At 32.2% G+C, this 21,171-nt stretch overlaps 3 protein-coding genes and 1 pseudogene across 3 annotated transcripts; all 4 read right to left on the bottom strand.

Moving 5' to 3' along the window:
• Nucleotides 1-2,238: 2,238 nt before the first annotated feature.
• Nucleotides 2,239-3,540, bottom strand: LOC106298715 (myb-related protein 308). Its single transcript, XM_013734858.1, has 3 exons — nt 3,189-3,540; nt 2,898-3,021; nt 2,239-2,763 (listed from the first exon to the last, which is right to left on the bottom strand). Exons 1-3 carry the CDS (start codon nt 3,226-3,228, stop codon nt 2,337-2,339), a joined length of 591 nt encoding a protein of 196 aa, XP_013590312.1. The 5' UTR covers nt 3,229-3,540; the 3' UTR covers nt 2,239-2,336.
• A 1,564-nt stretch (nt 3,541-5,104) lies between these two features.
• On the bottom strand, nt 5,105-6,532 carry LOC106298102 (annotated as a pseudogene).
• Nucleotides 6,533-6,771: 239 nt separating this feature from the next.
• On the bottom strand, nt 6,772-9,648 carry LOC106300498 (multicopper oxidase LPR2). Its single transcript, XM_013736653.1, has 3 exons — nt 9,254-9,648; nt 7,099-8,553; nt 6,772-7,013 (listed from the first exon to the last, which is right to left on the bottom strand). Exons 1-3 carry the CDS (start codon nt 9,494-9,496, stop codon nt 6,960-6,962), a joined length of 1,752 nt encoding a protein of 583 aa, XP_013592107.1. The 5' UTR covers nt 9,497-9,648; the 3' UTR covers nt 6,772-6,959.
• Nucleotides 9,649-17,502: 7,854 nt separating this feature from the next.
• On the bottom strand, nt 17,503-18,451 carry LOC106298978 (heavy metal-associated isoprenylated plant protein 26). Its single transcript, XM_013735104.1, has 3 exons — nt 18,262-18,451; nt 18,080-18,155; nt 17,503-17,924 (listed from the first exon to the last, which is right to left on the bottom strand). Exons 1-3 carry the CDS (start codon nt 18,343-18,345, stop codon nt 17,632-17,634), a joined length of 453 nt encoding a protein of 150 aa, XP_013590558.1. The 5' UTR covers nt 18,346-18,451; the 3' UTR covers nt 17,503-17,631.
• Nucleotides 18,452-21,171: the final 2,720 nt, after the last annotated feature.

Consider the following 21,171-nt stretch of genomic DNA (forward strand, 5'->3'; position numbering starts at 1 on the left):
GTCGTCCGAGTAAATTATTCAACAGACGACTGAAATATAAGTCGTCCACACCCTAAACATAACCCCTAAACTTAATTATCTAATTAAAGACTTCATAAAATCAAATCAAACTTGAAAAGTGTTTACTATACACAGAAATAAACACATATAGGTGAAAACTAATTTTTGAAACAAAACATTTTAGTTTTCCAAAATCTAACCCCAACAATACATACAATACTACAACATATGTTTGTCAAACTCCTAAACCAAAGTATTTCATGATTCACTACTTCCACTCATCTATCTTCAAAACAAATCAATTTTATCATATCTTAATTTATATCACTTAAAATTGTTTATAATTACTTGATTTTTATTTTTCACGCATCAAAATATTTTTTACAAGATTTATAAATTATTTTTAAAATAAACTGGTACCAGACGACTTAAACTTCAGTCGTCCAGACGACTTCCAACATCTCAGACGATTTACTGAGGCTATATTCGTAAAAATGGCTTCTATTTTTTTGTTTGGTCACAAGGGGTTGAGCTGTAATTTCACTAGGCTTTTAGGTTAGTTTTGCATTTGATTCAAGTTTGGGTATAGGTTTGAGATTAAAATCAAGTTGTGGGTTAGTTTTGGCAAAAACCCCATAATAAAATTTATATTTTTCTGTATATGTTATATTTTGAATTTTTAAAAACAACTATAAATTACTAAGACTGTTAAAAATCTCACATTCAAATTTTGTGATCCATGGTTTAAAATATTTTTATGACAAAATACAAATGATTACAAACTAATATAACTAAAAATTCTAATTTAATTAATTATTAAGAATAAAAGATATATATATATATATATATATATATCGTTTTAAATTAAACTATATACCATATAAAATACATATAAATTTTAATTTCAAAATTTACTTTGAACAATTTTTTTTAATAAAAGTTTTGAACAAACATTAACAACTTAACTTTTTTAAAAAATATAAATTACTAAAACTATTAATCCCAGAATAAAAATTTTGTTATCAGTAATTTAAAGTTTTTGCTATAAATTATACAAATGATAAAAAAATCATATGAGTAGAAAGCATCATTTAATACATTAATATTAAAAATATACTATGTATAATATCATTTAAATTTAATCATATATCCTATCAAATAGAAAAAAAATATTTTTTGGATTAATAAAATTGATTGATATGTTTGCACCAATTTAATTATATATAATAGTTACCAACTTTTAATTATTCAATATATATTTATTATTTCATAATATGTACAAACATATAATACATAAATTAATTTATATATATAATGATCATCCTGCGCAAAGTGCATGTATTAATCTAGTACTATATTTATTCACTGTGAATACAAACACTGTCGTCAAAAGACCTCTCTATCGTCTCATTTTATTTCCAGGTTTGGTCTAAATTTTTACCCAAAATTCTCTTGACACCAAAAAGAAACTGTTACCAGAGATGTGTTTCCTAATAGACACTCTACTTTTAGTGTGTTTAATTTGAAATGATAATTACGCACACTATTTTCGTTTGAAAACATGTAATTCTATTTCAGTTCTTCAACGCAAGAATACCTACGTGCTACATATATATTGCAAAAAAAAAAAAAATCAGATTAATCAAAATAATTAATTTATTTATTGGGTCAAGAAATACTTATTTGATACTCATAAAAACTATAATTAGGTTAATTAAAATAGTTACTTGGTTTTTATTTTAGGGTAAAGAATTAGTTAGTTGATCGAGCAATAGTCTATTGATTAAGGAATTAAAAACTCAATACTAGTAGTGATAGATTCCTTTTTTATTTGGTTTTAAGTTTCAAAAGATTCTAAAAATCTCGATAAAAGTACAACATATATTGTAAAAATATTTTATCTGAATAAATTTATACTTAGGAAAAAATTGTTTCCTTTTTGCTATGAGAGACTTAAATTGCTTTTGCATAAAGGGAAGTGTATTTTGGAAGAAGATGAACATACTTCTCCATTTCAAGTGAGTTAGTTCATTACTGGCGTGGAAAGCATCCATTCAACGTGCACCGCAATTTCTTATCTCTGATAGCTAATATCTTACGGCTTTATTGAACCGGTCACGGGTTATCAACGGTTTACTTATACCAATGGTTCCACACCAAAAGAAACCGGACATTTGATTGAGAGAATAGTTGATCAACGAGTCTGATGCAAATCAGCCGGTCCAACTCGGGATTAAATTTTTCAAAAATCATTTTATTATCAAGTGGTAGGTATATGTGAAGATGTGTACAAATACTTTGACTAAGAGTTTTCCTTGATCTCACAGTACATTTCTTCACCGGAAAAGAAGAAGTGTTTCTTGACTCGTTGAACCATGGTTAGAGGATTCGCTAGGTTCTTGAAGGGAGCAAACTGGCAAAGAAGTCACGGTTTTCATCGGGACGAGACCGATGTTGAGGTCAGGCAACCAGTTATGTCCGGCACTAGCATTATCCTCAGAGAATTTGGTACTTGAAACGGGTAATAGTGTCATATTACATGATTCCGATACCGAAGAAGATTGATCACTAATAATATCGGTTTCATGTTTCTTATACGAGGCATTGATGTATCTTCTAGAAGTGTAGTTTGTGTGATGGTAGAGACGATGATTGGTTGGATCGATTCCCATTTTCATGAGTTTCTTCTCTACGCAAGTTTCCCAATGGATCCTTACTTCGTTGTCGGTTCGTCCAGGCAATCTTCCCGCGATCAATGACCATCTGAAAGCGTACCATCAAAATCTTATTATTACAAACATTCACATTATTTTTTGCAAAAAAAAAAACAAACATTCACATTACGGTATATTTTTATAATAACGCTCGAAATTGAATTAAAGAAGAAGAATGAAAACCTATTGCCAAGAAGTGCATGAAGCTTGAGGATGAGATCGTCCTCGTCTTTTGAGAAGTTGCTTTGTTTAAGTTCTGGCTTTGCGTACTTTCTCCCTCTATACCTCTTGGCACGGTGCAGCATTCCTAAAACATGATTAGGGATTAAATTTCACAAAGTAAAACGACATTTGTTGCAAACTCACCCGTGCAAATGTACATATATGTAATCTATGACTTCTATACCGATCTTTAATTATGAAGAATTTGGTCATATGAAAGCAAATACAACAATATTGAACGAGAAACGTTACCGGAAGGCCGAGATAGAGCGCCGTGGCTAATTTTGTTCATGTCTTCTTCAAAGGAGAGACTGGTAGGTTTCTATTGTTAGTTGATTGATTGTGAGGTTGTTTACGAGTAGCAATTGATATATAGGGGATGATAGCTACATGGATAGAAGTTTGACTTGGACCGGTGGGTTGAGAGAAGCGTGCATGGTCAAATCAATAATAGTTGGACGAGGAAGAAGAAGTAGAACACATTTACCACATTTATTCAATTCTAATAGACATAACCACCACGGTGATGCTTCCACTGACCCGTGGAATCATAAATGTGGAAAGAGCTTGCATTTAATATGCCTTACCTACATCATTCCAATCCAAACCTCTCTCTAATCCATATTTTTAACAGGTACATACTTTCTGGCAAACTATATATGGTTTTGATAGTGTAGAAAAAAGATCTTTACCCAGACAGATAACTTTGTGAAATAGGAACTAGGGGTGGGCGTTCGGCTATCCGTTCGGGTTCGGGTCGGGTATTTCAGATTTTTGGATATTTCAGTTATAGAGGTGTAGAACCCGTTCGGGTATTTCTGTACTTCGGGTCGGGTTCGGATATTTTTAGTTCGGGTTCGGTTATTTCGGATCGAGTTCGAATATTTAGATTTTGAAAAAACAAAATTAAATTTTCATTTCTCAAATTTCTTGTATTTAAAAATATAACTTTCACTTAACTAATTTTTTTATTTTTAATAGATTGAATGGTTAATAGATTTCGACATAACATTTTGAAACTAAAAAGACATTAATTTGGTTATTGTTTTTAAATTTTTGGTGTAAGTTTTTGTTAATTCTTGAAATAAAAAGCTTGACATGCATTTTAAGTGAGTAGCAAATCATTTTTTCCGTAATTGTATGTATATCATATGAACTTAAAATATGTGTAGTATCAATATAAATATTATATATAAATGAGAGATGTAAACTAGAAATATAAGGTTAATTATACGTATGTTCGGTTATTTTTGGATATCCATTCGGGTTTGGATATTACCCGTTCGGGTTCGGATATCCAATCTCTCCTAATTTAATACCCGTTCGGATATTCTGCTACTTCGGTTCGGATTTCGGTTCGAATTTTTCGGATCGGATTCGGATGCCGCTTCGGATATTGGGTAAAGTGCCCACCCCTACTAGGAACTTTACACCAATATAAATTTATTCAATCAGTTATCCGTTTTGAAAAAAAAAATTATTAATAACAATAAATATTAATACAAAATATCTGTTAAAATTATGAATTGATAAAAAAATTATACCCAGTGAATAAAAATTTATTATATAACAAAAAATAATTGTGAACTGGCAAAATAAATACAATTGGTAGAAATATATCCGGAATTACAAAATCAGTTCATTAGTCTCGTACATATTTTGTCCAATTATTTCAGCAACAAATAGGAAAAAAAAAGATATTTCAGCAAATAAAATAATGAATATAAGAAGATATTTTGTAAGTGGCTCAAAATTAATTGGGTATATAGATATCTGACTATTATCCGGAAGTTGAAGAGAAATACCAAATTATTGAGAGAGACACGATAAATTGAAAGAAAGGGACAAACTACAAAGTGTGGGTGCAGGAAACAGATAAGATCGAAGAAACATGAGCATTCAGTTGAATTGACTGGTGGTTAGAGTACGAGGGATTTTGTTTAATCATTCACCTCTTCTTCTCCTCTCTCACTTACCAGCTAGGCAGCTACCACCTACCCAATATCAACCGTATTAAATGTATTATAGGACCCGTCAAAGCCCATCGTTATTAGCCCAGTTACATAGTAAATTAATTAGTAATTAGATTCTTGTTTTTTTTTTTTGGTGTGTTCTCAGCTCTGTAATAAACCGGAAATTGTATAAACTGTAACATAACCGGTCTAAAACAGATAAAGAGCAGTAGCATCATGTAAACATCATCGGGGGAACCAAGTTCATGTGTTCTTAGAAACTGATCAAATACAACAAAAGGAAGAAGACAAGCTTTTTTGTATTAAACGGATAACTCAGTCTGAGAGACGAGAATGCCATCAGTATCAGCATAAACCCATTCACCATCACAAATCCGAGTCCCTGCAATATTAACTGGAACTCATTGCTCTCCAAGTCCTTTCTTGCTCGCCTTTATTGGATGAGAGGCCAAAGCTCTCACTCCAATATCACAACCGTTGATCTCATCAACGTCTCTGATGCATCCGTTCACAATGAGCTTGAACCACGGGGTTGCCTCCGAGTATTGCACATCGTTGGCTCCCTCCACAAGTACTCTCCCGTTTCCTTAATAACATCATCCAAAACATTTGAAAACTAAGCAAAATAACAACTATCACCCGTTTGCAACGTGATAGATTACACTCTAAGCAAAGTAACAACTATGTGCTTGTGTAATAAGAAATCATGTCATAGTCATTATCTTTATCTCTGTGCAAGTAGTGAAAGTTACAAATCAAGTTTAGGTTTTTAAAGAATGAGATTCAGTTACCTTTTCTCCTCGAGGAACTGACGGATCAAGCCATTGTCTTCGAACACTTTGACAGTGACAACAGGACCTGAGAATATCTGTCTCACCACTCCGAATCAGCTGCGTCACAGACTTCCGCAGTGGTCACAAACGCCATCTTCTTCCTTTTTCCCCTGAGCTATGAGATCACAGGGTTGTACTTACCTTGGAGCAGATCAAAACCCAACCAACCTTTGATAAAGCTATGTGCTACCAAATCCCTTGAATCTAGATCATTGCCCTTATAACATTATTTTTTTAAGAACCACCTTGCTTCTTCAAGAGACAGAAACTTCATGCAACAATTCTTTAAGAACCACCTCCCCTTTGTCTAGCTCACCAGCAAATTTCCTCAAGAAAAGCTCCCAACATTCTCTATCAACTTTCCCGCTCTTAACAGCCATCGACACAATCTTAACCCCATCCTCTTCTTTCCCTGACTCCTGCAACCCCTCGAACAATATCAAGAACCTCGTTTTATTCGGAAAACAACCATTCTCCAGCATCTCTTTAAGACACCTTCCTTAACATTCCCCATCTTGCACAGGCCTTCGATCAGAACGTTATACGTGAAAGCATTCGGCTTACACTTCCTCTCAACCATGTCGTCCCATAACCGGCCCGCCTCCATCAGCTCTCCCTTCTCGCACATCCCAGAGATCAACGTGTTGTACGTCAAGAGACTAGGGACGGAGCCTTTCTCAAACTCGTCCAACAACTTCCTCGCTTCTGTAACTCTCCCGTCTTTGCAAAGCCAGTGGATGAGAGTGCTGAGAAGAGCGTTATCAGGTATGCAGTTGTTGTTCTTCAACATCTTTCTCCACAGACTACAAGCCTCATCTACCTTGCGGTCTTCACATAACGCGTCGATAACTTTTAATTGAAAGTTTTTACGTAAAAAAAAACTTTATCATGAGATTTGATTGTTAAGGTTTGATGTTGCTTGTCTCTTTAAAAAAATCATTTTAGATACCAGACTAAGGGTTTAGTTATATTTTGTTCTCGGAGACAATTACATTTTTGATTAATATTGTTATTATATCACCACCAAAATATAAGTTCCACACGAAAACAATATTTTTGAGATTTTATTGAAGATATCTCGGAGATGCAGTCATTTATATCTTTCTTTGTGGAGTAAAACCTCCCTTACTACACATATCACATTCCATAATTCTAAGTGGTTTTCTGTAGAATTACATAACCGTATGTATCCCCATCCATCTTCCTGAAAAATCGTATCACTTGACCATCGCAAAAGGTCTCATCATCATATTGTCTTCGTGATCCAATATCTACAAAATCAAAAATATATAATTAGCTTCCATAGAAAACGGATTAAGAAAACTAAACTATTTTAATTTTAATCAACTAACTTACATGGCAATGGTAGACGTAGCCTGGCTCTTGAGTGGCGTCGAAGGAGTAAGACTCGTTGGAGTGAACGTAAGAGAACCTAACGAGGATCTTCGTTACATGTCCCGGCATCATCTTGAACACGTTTTTCCATCCCCGCTCGTGTGCCGTCACCGCCGTCTTATTCCCACGTGCGTACTTGCTGATCTGGCACTTCACGGCGTCGTTTTTCTCCGTCATGCAGTCAGTGAACTTCTCAGTCTCCACTAACGCCGTTTGCTCCAACACTCTGAACAGTCCCAAGTGAATGTGTAACGGATGGTTATCTTCCGTCAAATTAATCACTTCCCACACCTCGCTCGTGCCCATTTTTGGAGTCTCCGTTACAGGAGCGTTATAAGGCAAGCCGTTGATGTACAGATGTGTCGGCTCGTCAGCGCTCGACACGTACTCAAACATAGCTATGTAACGCGTTCGGACCGATTTTGACACGTCAGCGTGCGGGTATTGGACTAGCTTTGTCGGAATGGATGACGTGTCAGTTTCTGATTTGTGCTTGATTATGAACTTCAAGACTTTGCTGTTCTCGTCTGTCACGGGGTCTCCCGATGGATAAGGATAAGGTGCGTTGTTGGCTAGTATCGCCGTCTTCGACGTTGACTTGGAAAAGTCAACGACGACGTCAACTATTTCCGACGGAGCGAGGAGAACCGATTTGGTCGAAACCGGTTTAGCTAGATAAGCCGAGTCCGAACCGATGACGATGAAATGGAGACCGTTGGAGAAGAAGAACCGGAAGAATCTAGCGTTACTAGCGTTTATGATTCTGAACCGGTACTTACGGCGGCGGACGGTAAGTCTCGGCCAAGCTTTTCCGTTCACGACGATCGCGTCGCCGAAATACTCCGGCTGCCACTGCGGATGAATCGTCGGGTTGTTCCCGGTCGCGTTCATGTAAATCGAACCGTCTTTGCGGAAACTCCGGTCAAACACGATCAAAGGCCGGTCAAACTCGCGGCCAGTAGGTAACTTCAGAGGCGTTTCGACGGAGCTATGTCGGAGAATGTACGCACCTAACAAACCGGCGAGAAGGTTGACTCTGGTCAAACCGGCAGCGTGGTCGTGGTACCACATGTTACCAGGCTGTTGCTTGTTGACGTAATGGTACGTCGGTTTAGTCCATTTGGTTCCGGTCTCTTTAAAACCGGCGGTGAACCAGGAATCAGCGTTACCGTCGCTGGAAGGTTCGTGGATTCCGCCGTGCAAGTGAACCACCGTGGGAATGCCGCCGCGTTTGGCGATGGCGGGGGAGATTGTTGGGTCCCAAGGGAGGATGTGAGATGAAGGGAGGTGATTTCGCCACGTCACGTAGGTGGAGACGCCATAAACGGCTTCGATTGTAGGTCCGGGGACTGTTGCCTTGTGCTTCGATACACCGTATGCGAACACTGGCGTGGCAGGCAAATCTCTGTGGAATTTCTGTTGTGTAAAAATATTCAAAATACAAATCATTTGACTGATTAGCAAACTAATTAAATAATTTAAAGTATGAGAGCATAATTAGCTAAGCCTAAGTGGGAGAATGGTAATCATTATTCAATGGTTGGTTAGTGGGTTACTAAGTTGCTAAAGCTCTAATCAAAATACTATGCTAAAAGAAAAGAAGAAGAAGAACAAAGAATTTATTATTTGATGTTGGCCATAGTACAATTAATCAAGAACAAGTGTCAAGAGAGAACCTAGAATATTAAATCTGACTAGTCATAAAAGAAAGAGCATTGATTCGTCGGTACTAATAATTTCTTGGAGTATTAGATATTTTTCCAAGAGAACAAATAAGTGAGGACAAGAGTGAAACGAATCTATTCTACTTTATCAACGAAGAGCCGTATCCAACTAAAAAGTGATTAGCGTCACTAATCTCTATGATTTCCATGTTTTTAATTTTGTCGGTTCAAATTCAAAATAACTAGCCTTTTTCTTGCATGTAATACAGATGTTTATCACTGAATGGTGGATGTATATTCCATCTAAATAATTTGGCCATTATAGCCTCACGACATAAATGGAGATGATCTGGTTTCCCACGAAAGACTTGACAGTAAATCAAATTTAATAACAATACTAAAAATAGCGTCAGGAAAAACAAGAAAAAGGAAAGAAATAAAAAAGAAAATACCCATTTCTTGAAGAACATGCCGATTTGAAGAGATTTGGGTTTGAGGACGCCATTGACGATGTGGAAGCCATGAAGAGTGGGAATATGAGGAAGCTTATCCACGAACATCTCTAGCTTCTCAATATTGAACAGTCGTTCCTCTGGCTTCGTACCTCCTGCGTCTCCGGCCACGAACCAAGTCATTGTTACGATGAGCAGCAACATCACTCTGGTCATCGTTTTCCGAGAAAGCACAAACCCCATGTCTTTGTTTTTCTTCACTAGTTGTGTAAATATGTTGGAAGAAAAGTCTAAAAGTTGAGAAGAGAAGTTGAACAAGTCCTTTGGTATTTTGTGTATTTATACATTTGAAGGTGTGGTGTGTGATAGCTTTATTGCCCTTTGCTTTAAGACTCTTGAGTCTTCGAATTTGTTTTGTATATGTAAAGTCTAATGGGGTTTTTGGTATATATGTCATATATGTGTAACGAATATAACCACAATTAAAAACTTTCTCGGTTTATTTTGTGTATAATGATTTTAGATTTTTTTCCTTGTTTTCAAGACAGTTTGATTTTTTTCAGATTCCTATGCAAAATTTAAAATAGATTTTTGTGGAAGAAGTTCAAAAGCTACAATGTGGTAAGTTTCAATTATACTAGTATCAGTAGTTAAAGATTATAGTCCCATTGTAAAATTTTGAAATTTTTTTGCTCTAATTTGATTAATCTTTTTTTTTTGTAAAATGTTAAATTATTTGATTAAAATTGTATATAAATTTAGTACATTATTCTCATTCAAGTATATTAAGAAGACTCTGGATGACCGTTTGTATTATTCAAATAAAAAAATGACATTTGAATTATTCATATAAAGATGACCATTTGTATTATTCATTTTTATTTAATTAAATTAATTTTGGCTAAATATTAAATCATTTATCTTGAAGAATTTTGTCTGGGGATATTTTTCAAGAGAAATGGTGAAATAGAGTAAAGTTTCTTTCTGTTACAAAAAAAAAAAGAGAGTAAAGTTTCTTTCAACCGAGTCTCATGTGTGGACGGGTGGCTAAATCTACTACTAATAGTCAGGATATGCGGGTTAAGGTTCTTTCGATTAACTCCACTAAGTTTTTCAGATTCGAATAGGCAGAATGTTTTATAGTAACGATCTGCTTAAGCGGATATGTTAATGTGGTTAGTGTATATTATAACGGCCGGGTGCTAAGTGCTAGGAGCATAATTAACTCTGGTCTCTTAGTCCGGATTCTTATTCATAATTTGACTTTTTTTTAATACATTTTTCGGTTAATAGACGATTTTTATATCTCTTATTTAATAGACGATTTTTAGTTTTTCTAAGTTAAAATCTAAAAAAAGTTAATAACCGTCTCTTAGATGAATCTAAGAACCCCAGTTAAGATACTGAAGTTAATTATGGTCTAAGTACCAAAATTTGTAATTTTGAGTACTAGAACAATAATCTATTAGTTCTTCAGGAGAACTGAAACACTATAATAATACTATTTGTATTCTTCTAAGAGTGTTGAATATTTGTGTGTTCTAAAAGTATCAAAAAAAAAAATTCTATAACTTTAAATATAGAGTTTTTTGCTTTCCAAAAAATAATTTTAAAACTTCAAATTTGAATCACTCCTCAAAACTCTAAATTTGAAATTTTATCTTTGTATTTGTATTTTGATCTTTATAATTAATTACATATTACATTTATGATTATTAAGTATTTTCTCATTTATCGTTTTAATCTTTAAAACTTTTGTATATCATAAATATTTAACTTTTATTTTTGTAAATACAAATTTTACATATAAAATTAAATAAGATTTATAATATTTTAAAACTAGAATTAGACAATGAAAATATTACAAAAAAAAATTTAATAAACATTTTTTTTAAAGATACATGAAAAACTAATTATTAAATAAATTTAAATATTACAACAATACTAATAGTATAGTAAATATGCTCTGGAACCTCCAAAATCTCTAATATATTTTTCAAAACAATTTTGTGTAACCGAAGATGAAGCATTAAAGAAATAATTCTATGGAATAATGTGGTATTTTGCTTGTAGTTTAATATTTAATTATCTATTTATATTTATAATTTTATATTTTAGTGTAAGATTTTATTAATTAATATTACTGTAATATTTTATGTATGTACTTGTTATTTATAAAAGTTTTATGGATTTATATTAATTATGATAAATATAAAAACCATAGTGTAAAATACAAATAATTTTGAAATTAATTTTGAAGTTTTGATTTTTGAAAAGAACACGATGAAACTTCGAATATAGAATTTTGAAAACTCTAAAATACAGAGTTTTTTTAGATGCCCTAAAATCAAGTTTTTTTTTTATTTTTCGTTAATTTTTTTATGAGAAATTGGATCCTAATACAACAAAAAAAACATAAATACACTGACTAACCAAAATTTCTCCCTCTCCTATCTTCTTTTATTATCTCTCTCTACTTTCTCTACCAAAATCTAATTTTCATTTTGTTTTGATTATATGGCAAATAAGCCCATTTTTTTTTTGTCATTCGAAGATTTCATTGATATTATGAAGTCTTGAGTTTCACAAAATCAGCAAAACTCAAGATTACTTTTGAGATAGAATATGCTACTTTATAAAACTTATGAATATTTCGAATACTTTTTGAATAATCGGATTATTTTATATAAATTTGAGAATTAAATAATTGAACCAAATCCAATTTTGTAAGTATTTGAACATTTGTCGGTTCTCAATATAAATATAACCAACAAATATGTAAACCATAACTGAAATATAAGAAGAACAAGAATTTTTTTTTTAATTTGGCTATCTTAGACTTTAGATTATTTAATATATTTTGCTATTTTGTTTTTTAATAGAAGAACTGTTTAATTGAGATGAAGTGTATTCTAATGTATTTTCTAAAATGACATTTTCTAACTATATAGTAGAAAACAAAGAATTGTTATTTCTTCCTCTATTTATAAAAAATAGCAATTTTTATTAAAATAAATAGAATTGTGTTAGAATAGATTTGTTTCTAAATGCTATCATAGAATTGCATAGATATGTTAGAGATATTTTATAATAGGTAGAATAAAATTTGACTGTTGTTACTTGTGTATAACAAAAGAATGCCCCGAGGTCATGCTGTCATGCTGTCATGCTAGTCTACTACATTCTACTTTGTATGTTGGCCCAATAGAAAAGGACCAATACCAAAAATATCCAAACCAAACCTGAATTCTATGCAGCCAAAATAAGTAAACCAAATGAATAAAAACCATACATACACAAATGCAGTTAAACATACTAAAATCTGCAAATACTAATCATTTAGTTTTTCTTCTTTTGGTAAAAATATTAATAATTTTTTTTTTTTACTAATAAAAATATATAAACCTTGATATGAATCTGTACTCAATTGAAAATTTTCAAACTAGAACGAGAAATGAAATATAATCTGGCTATAGTTTGACTAGGGGTGGGCAAAAAAACCAAACCGAACCGATCCAAACCAAACCAACCGAAGTTAAACCGATCCAAACCAAACTGTGCTCTTTACATAACCCAATTGGTTCATGTTTTACTCAACCTGCATGGTTTGGTTTGGTTTGGGTTCAAACCGAACCAAACTGAACCAAACCAATAATCCAATATATATATATTAACATATTATAAATTTTAGTTAAAAGTTTCGTTTTCCATTTTTTCTTAACTTCCTTATATTTTTAAAATAATCCAAATATGATTCAAATAATCCTAATATTGTACTGAAAACAAAACCTAAAAACTATAAGCATCTAAATCATAGCCATCTCGTTTCGTTCATCTTCTCCAATTTTCATTCGCTAAATTATGTAATAAAGTTATTATAGGATCAATAAAAACAAAAAAGTAGATGCAAATAGTCTTTTAGTTAATATGTTTTGGAGTGCTTACAAGTCTTTGTTACGCTAATTAGATTACAAATAGTCTGTTCTTTGCTTATTATATATTTCTTCCTTTGACGTGGTTAAGAGTTTTGTCATCGAGCTTTAAATTGTTTTTTTTCATAGATTTTTAAAGAACCAAACTAAATCTAAACCAAACCGAACCAAACTAAACCCAAACCGAACCCAAACCAAAGCTACTTTGGTTTTAATTGGGTTGAGTTTTATAAAACCCAAATTAACCAAACCAAACCGAACCCAAACCGAACCCGAAACTAAACCGATATGCCCACCCCTAAGTTTGACCCAATTTTCAATTCTGAAAAAAACACAAAAACTCGAAAGTAAACGAGCCAGAGAACGAATGCACATCCCTACTTGCCAGATATGTGCTCTCAATTTTTTTTTTTTTGACATCGGAAATAAAACTTATACGAAACTAGTTAGCAACCTCTTGGCCAGCGTCTGGAGCTAGCCAACTTGGTGCAAAACAGTTGATGAACGATGATCCGAAAACGCGTGATCTTCCCCCTTTGGCTAGAGAGTCTGCACGGATGTTCGCAGATCTTGGAATGTATGCTATGGAGAAGTCAATAAACTCAGCCGATAAAGCTTTGATCTCGTCTAGTTCAGATGCCATTGCAGGCCAATCTTCGTCATCCCTTATCAGCTTGATTAGTTGTTCACAATCAGACTCAAAACGTACCGCTCTGGTTCCTTGCCTCAGAACTTCCTGCATCGCCCACAGTAACCCTTCGGCTTCGGCGTGGAGTGGAGATACGGCGACACTTAGTCCATGTGCTCCAAATAGAATCGGTATGTCGTCCTCCAGCAGTACGAAGCCCATCCCGACTCTGTCTCTTTCGATTATCCAAGATGCATCAGTTTGACATCTCCATCTAGCTGCGGGAAGCTCTTGTATACTAGTATTGTGTCGTGTTCTTCGTTGTTCGTCCCTCTCACCCTCCGTGTCTTCCGGTATTCTCTGCGCTAGTGTCCAACTCTCTGCTTCTTTAACCGCAAGTTGCAGTGAGTCCAACGGCGTGATATTCTTGTCTTTGAAGATCTTCTCGTTACGCGCTTTCCAGATATATCAAGCGATCCATGGGAATGCGGCCAGTACCTCGGACCTCACTCCAGTTTCTTTAGCACGAAATAACAAGAAGTCTATGTTTGAGTATAGAGAGTTACTCGGGAACAGTCCCAGATAGAGCCCAACATTGTAGGGCTGGTGGGAACTCAAAGATTGTGTGATTGATAGATTCATTTTCATCACCGCATCAAACGCATATACTTTCATTAGCACAATGTCTCTCTTTAAGTTGCTTCGCCGTCGCTAGGTATCCTGTTGTAACTTGCCATAGAAAGTGTTTAAGTTTTCGTGGGGCTTTGAGCTTCAATCTAAGGGACGTAAATTTGTAAACTTTTGAAATCTGTTTTTCTCGGGATATTCGTTTAAAACATTCTAAGAATAAAACAAATGTTTGTTTTAAGTGAGGTACTAGATTTTGATCTGCGCTTTGAAAGCGCATGATATTTTTCATTGAAAGTTTTATTAATCCATCTATTTGTTCACTAATATGTTTAGGCACGTGTTTTCAATTTTCAGTTCGACTGTAATTTGTTATTTTTTTTGTTTTCGGTTTCAGTTGTGATTTTGTTTATTTTCAAATTAAAAATATAGGGACCGTTCGATTATTTGTGAATTTGGGTTTGGTTTCGGATTAATTAGTTTAGTTCTCAGTTTGATTGGGATAAAAATATTAAAAACTCGATAAACTTTCGAGTTTAATTTGGTGTTGGTTCGGTACCTGTTATTTGGATAATACAGTTAAAAATCACATTTTTGTATTTTTAGAACATGTAAGATACGGATTTCTCAATACAACGAAATCACAAGAATATTATATGTTAAATATTTAAATTTAGCCGATTTTAGTAATATTTCTTATCTTTTATAAATCTATTTATATTGAAGTTTATTTTAATAATGAAAATAAATTATATTTAAAACTCTTACAATATATAATATAACTTCCCGAAAACTATCAAGATTTTTTATTTTAAAATTAACATTTATAATACAAAATAAGAACCATTTTAAAATTAATTCATAAAAATAACCATTTTTAATAAGAACAAAATTATCCATGTTTATGTTAACGAATATAAAAAAGTAAAATTGAGATTTAAAGCCTATAGGATCAAAAATTACATGAAGGGTTGCTGGTAAATTGGGCTTACAAATCAACGACCAACTTTTGTTTTCTATAACCCAACCCAAAACGGGTTTAAGTATCCTAAAACCAACAAAAGAGAATGCTTAGGTTTTAGGAGAAACTTGGAGAGAAAGTTGGGGAATCTTCTCTTTATTATCGAATATCTCTATCTTTTAAGATTAGTATTCGAAAAATTCAGTTACCATGTCAAACATAATATATTCTCTGTGTGTTCATTAAGTTAATTTAGTTAAATCGGAAAATCTTATTTCTATATATTATCTTTTGAATTTATTGTATGTAGCAATTACGAAAATGGATGTTATAGAGAATATTCTTGAAATTTATTTGATTTGAATCCGAAAAGCTATGAGTTTCTATTTATTGCGTTTTATATTTATATTTATATACCAAATTTGGTAAATATAAATATTTAATTATTTAAATATTATTGGCTGTTTAAAAGGTCAATAACGTTGAAAACCAATGATTTTGAAATATGCTAACCCTATACTATTATAGTTTAATTAATATTATTGAAAGATAATATTTAATATATTTCGGCAACTTCATATAAGAAAATTTTAAATAAGACATAGGCATTATAATAAACTACAATATATTTGGTATAGTTTTTTGGACAACGGGTTTTTGTTGGTGTTAATAGGGTTTGGATAGAGTTAGGGTTTGAATAGAGTTTTAGGGTATAGGGTTAGAACACAAACGAATATGAATGAGTTAATAAACATACACGAAATGAGCTTAAAAAACGATGGATAAATTGTTTAAATTATTGGGCTGTTTTGTTTAGCTGGACAGAAACATACTACTTTCTAATTGTTGGGTTTTTAATTTCCGAAAACCATTAAAAACAATCGAAAAAGGTAAAGAAAATGTTTGTAATTAATTGGAAAAATCAGGGGCATATTAAAAAATATTATATTGAGCTAAATATGATAAAATTGTATTACATTGATAAATTTATATATATTTTATTTTCATAATTATAAAATATTTATGTTAAAAAAATATATAATATGTTTGTAAGATGGATTAACATTAGTAGACGATATGATACATGTATAAAATCTTTGTAACTACTTTAATTAATCATGATATCTTTTCATTTTAAGTATAAATCTTATATATTAAAACAGATGCCACAACTTTGATTCATGTGTGATTTTTTAAAAAATGGACCTAATGGACCTATTTCTATAAAGTCATGTTACATTTAATCTGTAATCTTATCAATTAAATTTTGGGCCTACCAGAAATTTTTATTGAGCTATCAATAATTGGATTTAAAGAATAGACGATTCATTGGATTTATAGATATAATTTAATGTTCTAATAATATATCTCCATATGTTAAATATTTAAATATTTGTCGATGTTAACTTTTAAAACTATAAAGATTTTTTTTTTAAATAACAAAAATCATATTATCTAACAATGATTAATCTTTACTACCTTAAACCAATGAAAACAAATTTTAAACTATATAGCTTATTTTAAAAATTAAACAAAACTAAATGTTTAATTATTTACTCGATAATATAAATCTATGAAGCGAAAAGTTTAATTTTTAAAAAACTTTCTAAATTTGTGGAATGTTACAATATCTTTGAATATGACAATAAAACAATATTTTACTAATCTTTATATATATAGTTACGATTTTAATAATGAAATAATAATTCGAAAATATATATATAGAAGAAGATACAAATACATGTGAATGTTTAAAACAATTTATTCAATGAAAAAAATATACCGTAAACAATCTATTTTAAAAATTGATAGACACATATATTATAATATATACTAATTTAAAATTGAAAACAAAATTTTTGTATAAAAATAAATAAAAACAAAAACTAGCGTGATTGCGCGGATCGAGATCTACTTTAATATTATGATTCACATTTCACAACATTAAACAGCAAAATTAATAAGGATTTTCGAAATTACCAATAATTTTTTAATTATTACTTATTATTACTTATTTTTATTTTAGTTAGAATAGCGTAACTGGTAAAAGAAAACTCTAAAACCTAATGATGACAGAAAAGGCAAACCAGAGCCCTAATGATACAACACAAAAATGAAAACACTACTTGCTTCTTCCTCTATGCATATTATTACCAGAAGAGAAAAAAGAAAAGAAGTAAAACGTTAAGTATGTGCGGTGGATAGTAATATTACAATGATACTTTATTTATTACATAACGGTGCAAGCGTTGGGGTTCTCGTCGCTAAAAAGAGACATGATCACGTCGTCTGGAGCTCCAGGCAACGGCTGAGACTGCTCAGACTTCCTCACATAACCGGCCGGAGCTTTTTTGTCGTAAACTCCGACTGCATATGGATATGCCACCACGTTGTAAGGAACGTACGGCCACATCTCCGCCTTTTTCCCTGTCCTTTCGACTCTCTTCAACACCTTCTTCGGCTCCACGTACCCACTCACCGTCACTTTGTGTATCTTCCTGTTCAGCTCCACCGTTTCAACCCCTACGCCATTATTAGATTCATTTCAATGGCTTGTTTTCATAAATTATAGAAATGGTTTTGGTGTTTAATTAGGTATTATGGAATTAAAGAATTAAATATGAAGGCAAATAAATTATTTATGATCTTCGGAGCTAGCAGGAGCTGGAAATTGGAACCTTTCATGGAGGAAACAGCGTTCTTGACTCTGCGTTCGCAGCCGTCGCAGTCCATCTTCACCTTTATATTCACCGTCTGCCACCAAAATAAGAAAATGTTAAGTAAAGCTAGAAAAAGTAAAATATTAGGCTTTGAATAGATAAGAAACATTTTGAGTAGCATCATTATAAACATATATGACCTGCTTGACTTTACGCTTCCTTCTTTTTCGGGAGACGTGGAAGTAGTCGGAGATGTATTCAGAGAGAGAATCAAGAGCTCCCATTTTCTCTCACAAGACTCAAGAGAGATCAGAGATGCATATATTATCGACTCAACGACCATATATATATAGTTGATGACTTAATGAGCAAGCAGTGTGCCGAAGATTTGTACATCAATGAGTTATAATTAAATGCATATTATTCCTAAAGTGTGATTATGGAGGTGTATATACCTAAGAGGTGGCCCTCTTAATGATGTGTTCCTCAACGAGGCCGTTGTTGGGGCTAGTTCACACGTCTCGGATAAAAGTATAATCTCTGTTTCATATTAGATGAAACAATTTAAAACTAAGTATGGAATAAACAAAAGGGTGATTATTAAATGGAGCATGTAGTTATTAGAATCTGTAACTAAATTAAGTGATAGTTTTCTTATGCTCACAATGTCATCTATCTATCCGTTGCTATGCTTGAGTCATAACAATATCACGGGATTAGAGGTCTTTTTCTATTCACATCACCTCACAGTTCACATGCGTCAAATTTAATGCATCGGTAATGGCAATTATTGTTGTCTCGATCTTTCTTTTGACCATCTTATAAACTTTTCTTTTGGTTTGTGTTAAAATGGGTCTAGAGATTACAAATTTGGTTATGATTATTAAACCCTATACCTATAGCTATGTCGGTATGTACTTCCCATAATATATGATATTTTTTTTGGTAAAAGTTAAATTTATTTGATCTTTGTAATCATTTAGTATACTGTATATTATACAATGTTTTATTTGTTATTTTTTACGTCTGTTTTATTTGTTAAATTATTTTCTACTAAATTCCATTCATTTTATTCATGTCCTATGTTTTCTTAAACTTTTCACTTTTAAGCAAAATATTTGATAAATTAGCGAAAAAAAGTTTTAAGTTTATGGGATAATTGTCATTGACTCATTGTTTATTGTAAACGACACAACCCTTTTAGTTTAGCTGTTTTGCTATTTTGGATTTATAGAAGATTTCGAATGGATGATAAATAGTGTTTAGAGATAAACTAATCAATCACACATTCAATCATAAAGTTTAGGTAGGAAACAGTACAAGGGAATAGTAATGGAACTAATTAAAGAAGAAAGAAAGGAATGTATAGCGATTTAAGGGCAATGATTCCACGAGAAAATAGGGTATGTGGGGGTCCGATTTTAAGAAGTAGACAACTCAAGAAAACTATTCATGAAGTCTATATATAGTTTGAATAATAAGTTATAAGCCCCTCCACATCTTTTTATTGTTTGCATTAATATATACATTTTGCTTGTCTTTATACTTTCCACCCTATAAACTTCGTTGGCATTTTCTTCTTTTACACCCTAATTATCACATTCTTAGTAGACCTCTTTTTCCTTTTTACAAAGTTATATTTTTCTATGTTTTCTCTTCCAACTATAATACCCATTTTTGGTGAGGAGGGAGGGTACAAGATAGTTTGTTTACATCACAAAAAGTTAATTACAACTCTATTTTGCATAATTTGTATTAATCTAAAATGGAAATGGTTTGTCATCACAGTGTTAGCACTCGATTGATGTCCCTTCATCTCAATAAGTTGAAATGGTTTGTCATCTCAATGTTAGCACTCGATTGATAATAAGAAGTTTCCCACAATCACACACGATATATAAAACATCTGAACCGAAGCTCAAGTGACCAAATATGGCGCATACGTAAAACTTTGCACACAGTGAAATTAAACCATCATGACTGTAACGAGTTTACGTACTGGGCCCTAGATCCAAATATACTTCTGTACCACCACGTGTGGGTTAATGTTACCTACTCAGCACGACCGGCTCAACGTCGTTAAAGATCATAAGGCAAATTTTTTTTTTATCTTTTAAAATTTATATGCAGATAATATTTAACATATTTTAAAATTTTAAAATTTTAATCAGTTATATTTTTTATATTTGTAATGAAAATAAAACTATATACATATCAAATACTTTTGGGTACCTTTTTTAATTTTATATTTATAATTTTTTTGTATATAAAAATATAGTTTTATAAAAAAAATTAAAACCCTTAATTATTATTATACGAGGGACACGGACTTGGGTCTGGGGCGGTCGCACTGCTTATCCCCTGTGAGCCGGCCCTTCTTATCGGTATATAAATTTGAGTAATATTTTTACCGAGGCAATATATATACCATTTTAGGATCGTAAGAATATAGTGTATATTCACCATATCAAGCTTATAAGGAACTCGATATTAAGAGTAAAGGTCTTCCACATAGTCAAGAAGGCATCACATGATCTCCATGGTTTATGAAATTTTACCTTTTATTAAAGTATCATACAAGAATTTGACCCCCACCCAAAGAAAACAACAATATGCTAAAACGAAGGTTACCGATATAAAGTTAATTCCAAAAAGGGTTATCCTGATATAGTCGATGAAAAAACATCTCAGCATCAAGCAATCGACGGCTATTATATAGCACAAAATTGCATTTAGCATAGCCTGCCTTTTTAGTTATTTTTAATCAGGGAATTAAACATGATTTGATTTACTGGTAGTTTATCGCGACTGAACATGATACCAAATAGTAGACCACAAAACATTGTAACAAAGCTACACTAGACCCTGTCCAGCGCGGATATAAATTTTCAGTTTTTAATTATTATTTTTTTATTAAATGATGTATTTGTAATATTCGTTCATATTATATTCATTAAGGAAATATTTTTTTTTGCATCTTAAACTATCTATTTTTTTACGAATGTGTGATATCATATAAAAAATATTAAAAATGAGTATAAAGTTAATTAGATAATTTTAAAAAACATATATTTTTCTTTCGTGTGCGATATCATATAAATAATGATCCG

The sequence above is a fragment of the Brassica oleracea genome, chromosome C6 (genome assembly GCF_000695525.1).
Source record: "Brassica oleracea var. oleracea cultivar TO1000 chromosome C6, BOL, whole genome shotgun sequence".
Classification (NCBI taxonomy): Eukaryota; Viridiplantae; Streptophyta; class Magnoliopsida; order Brassicales; family Brassicaceae; genus Brassica; species Brassica oleracea.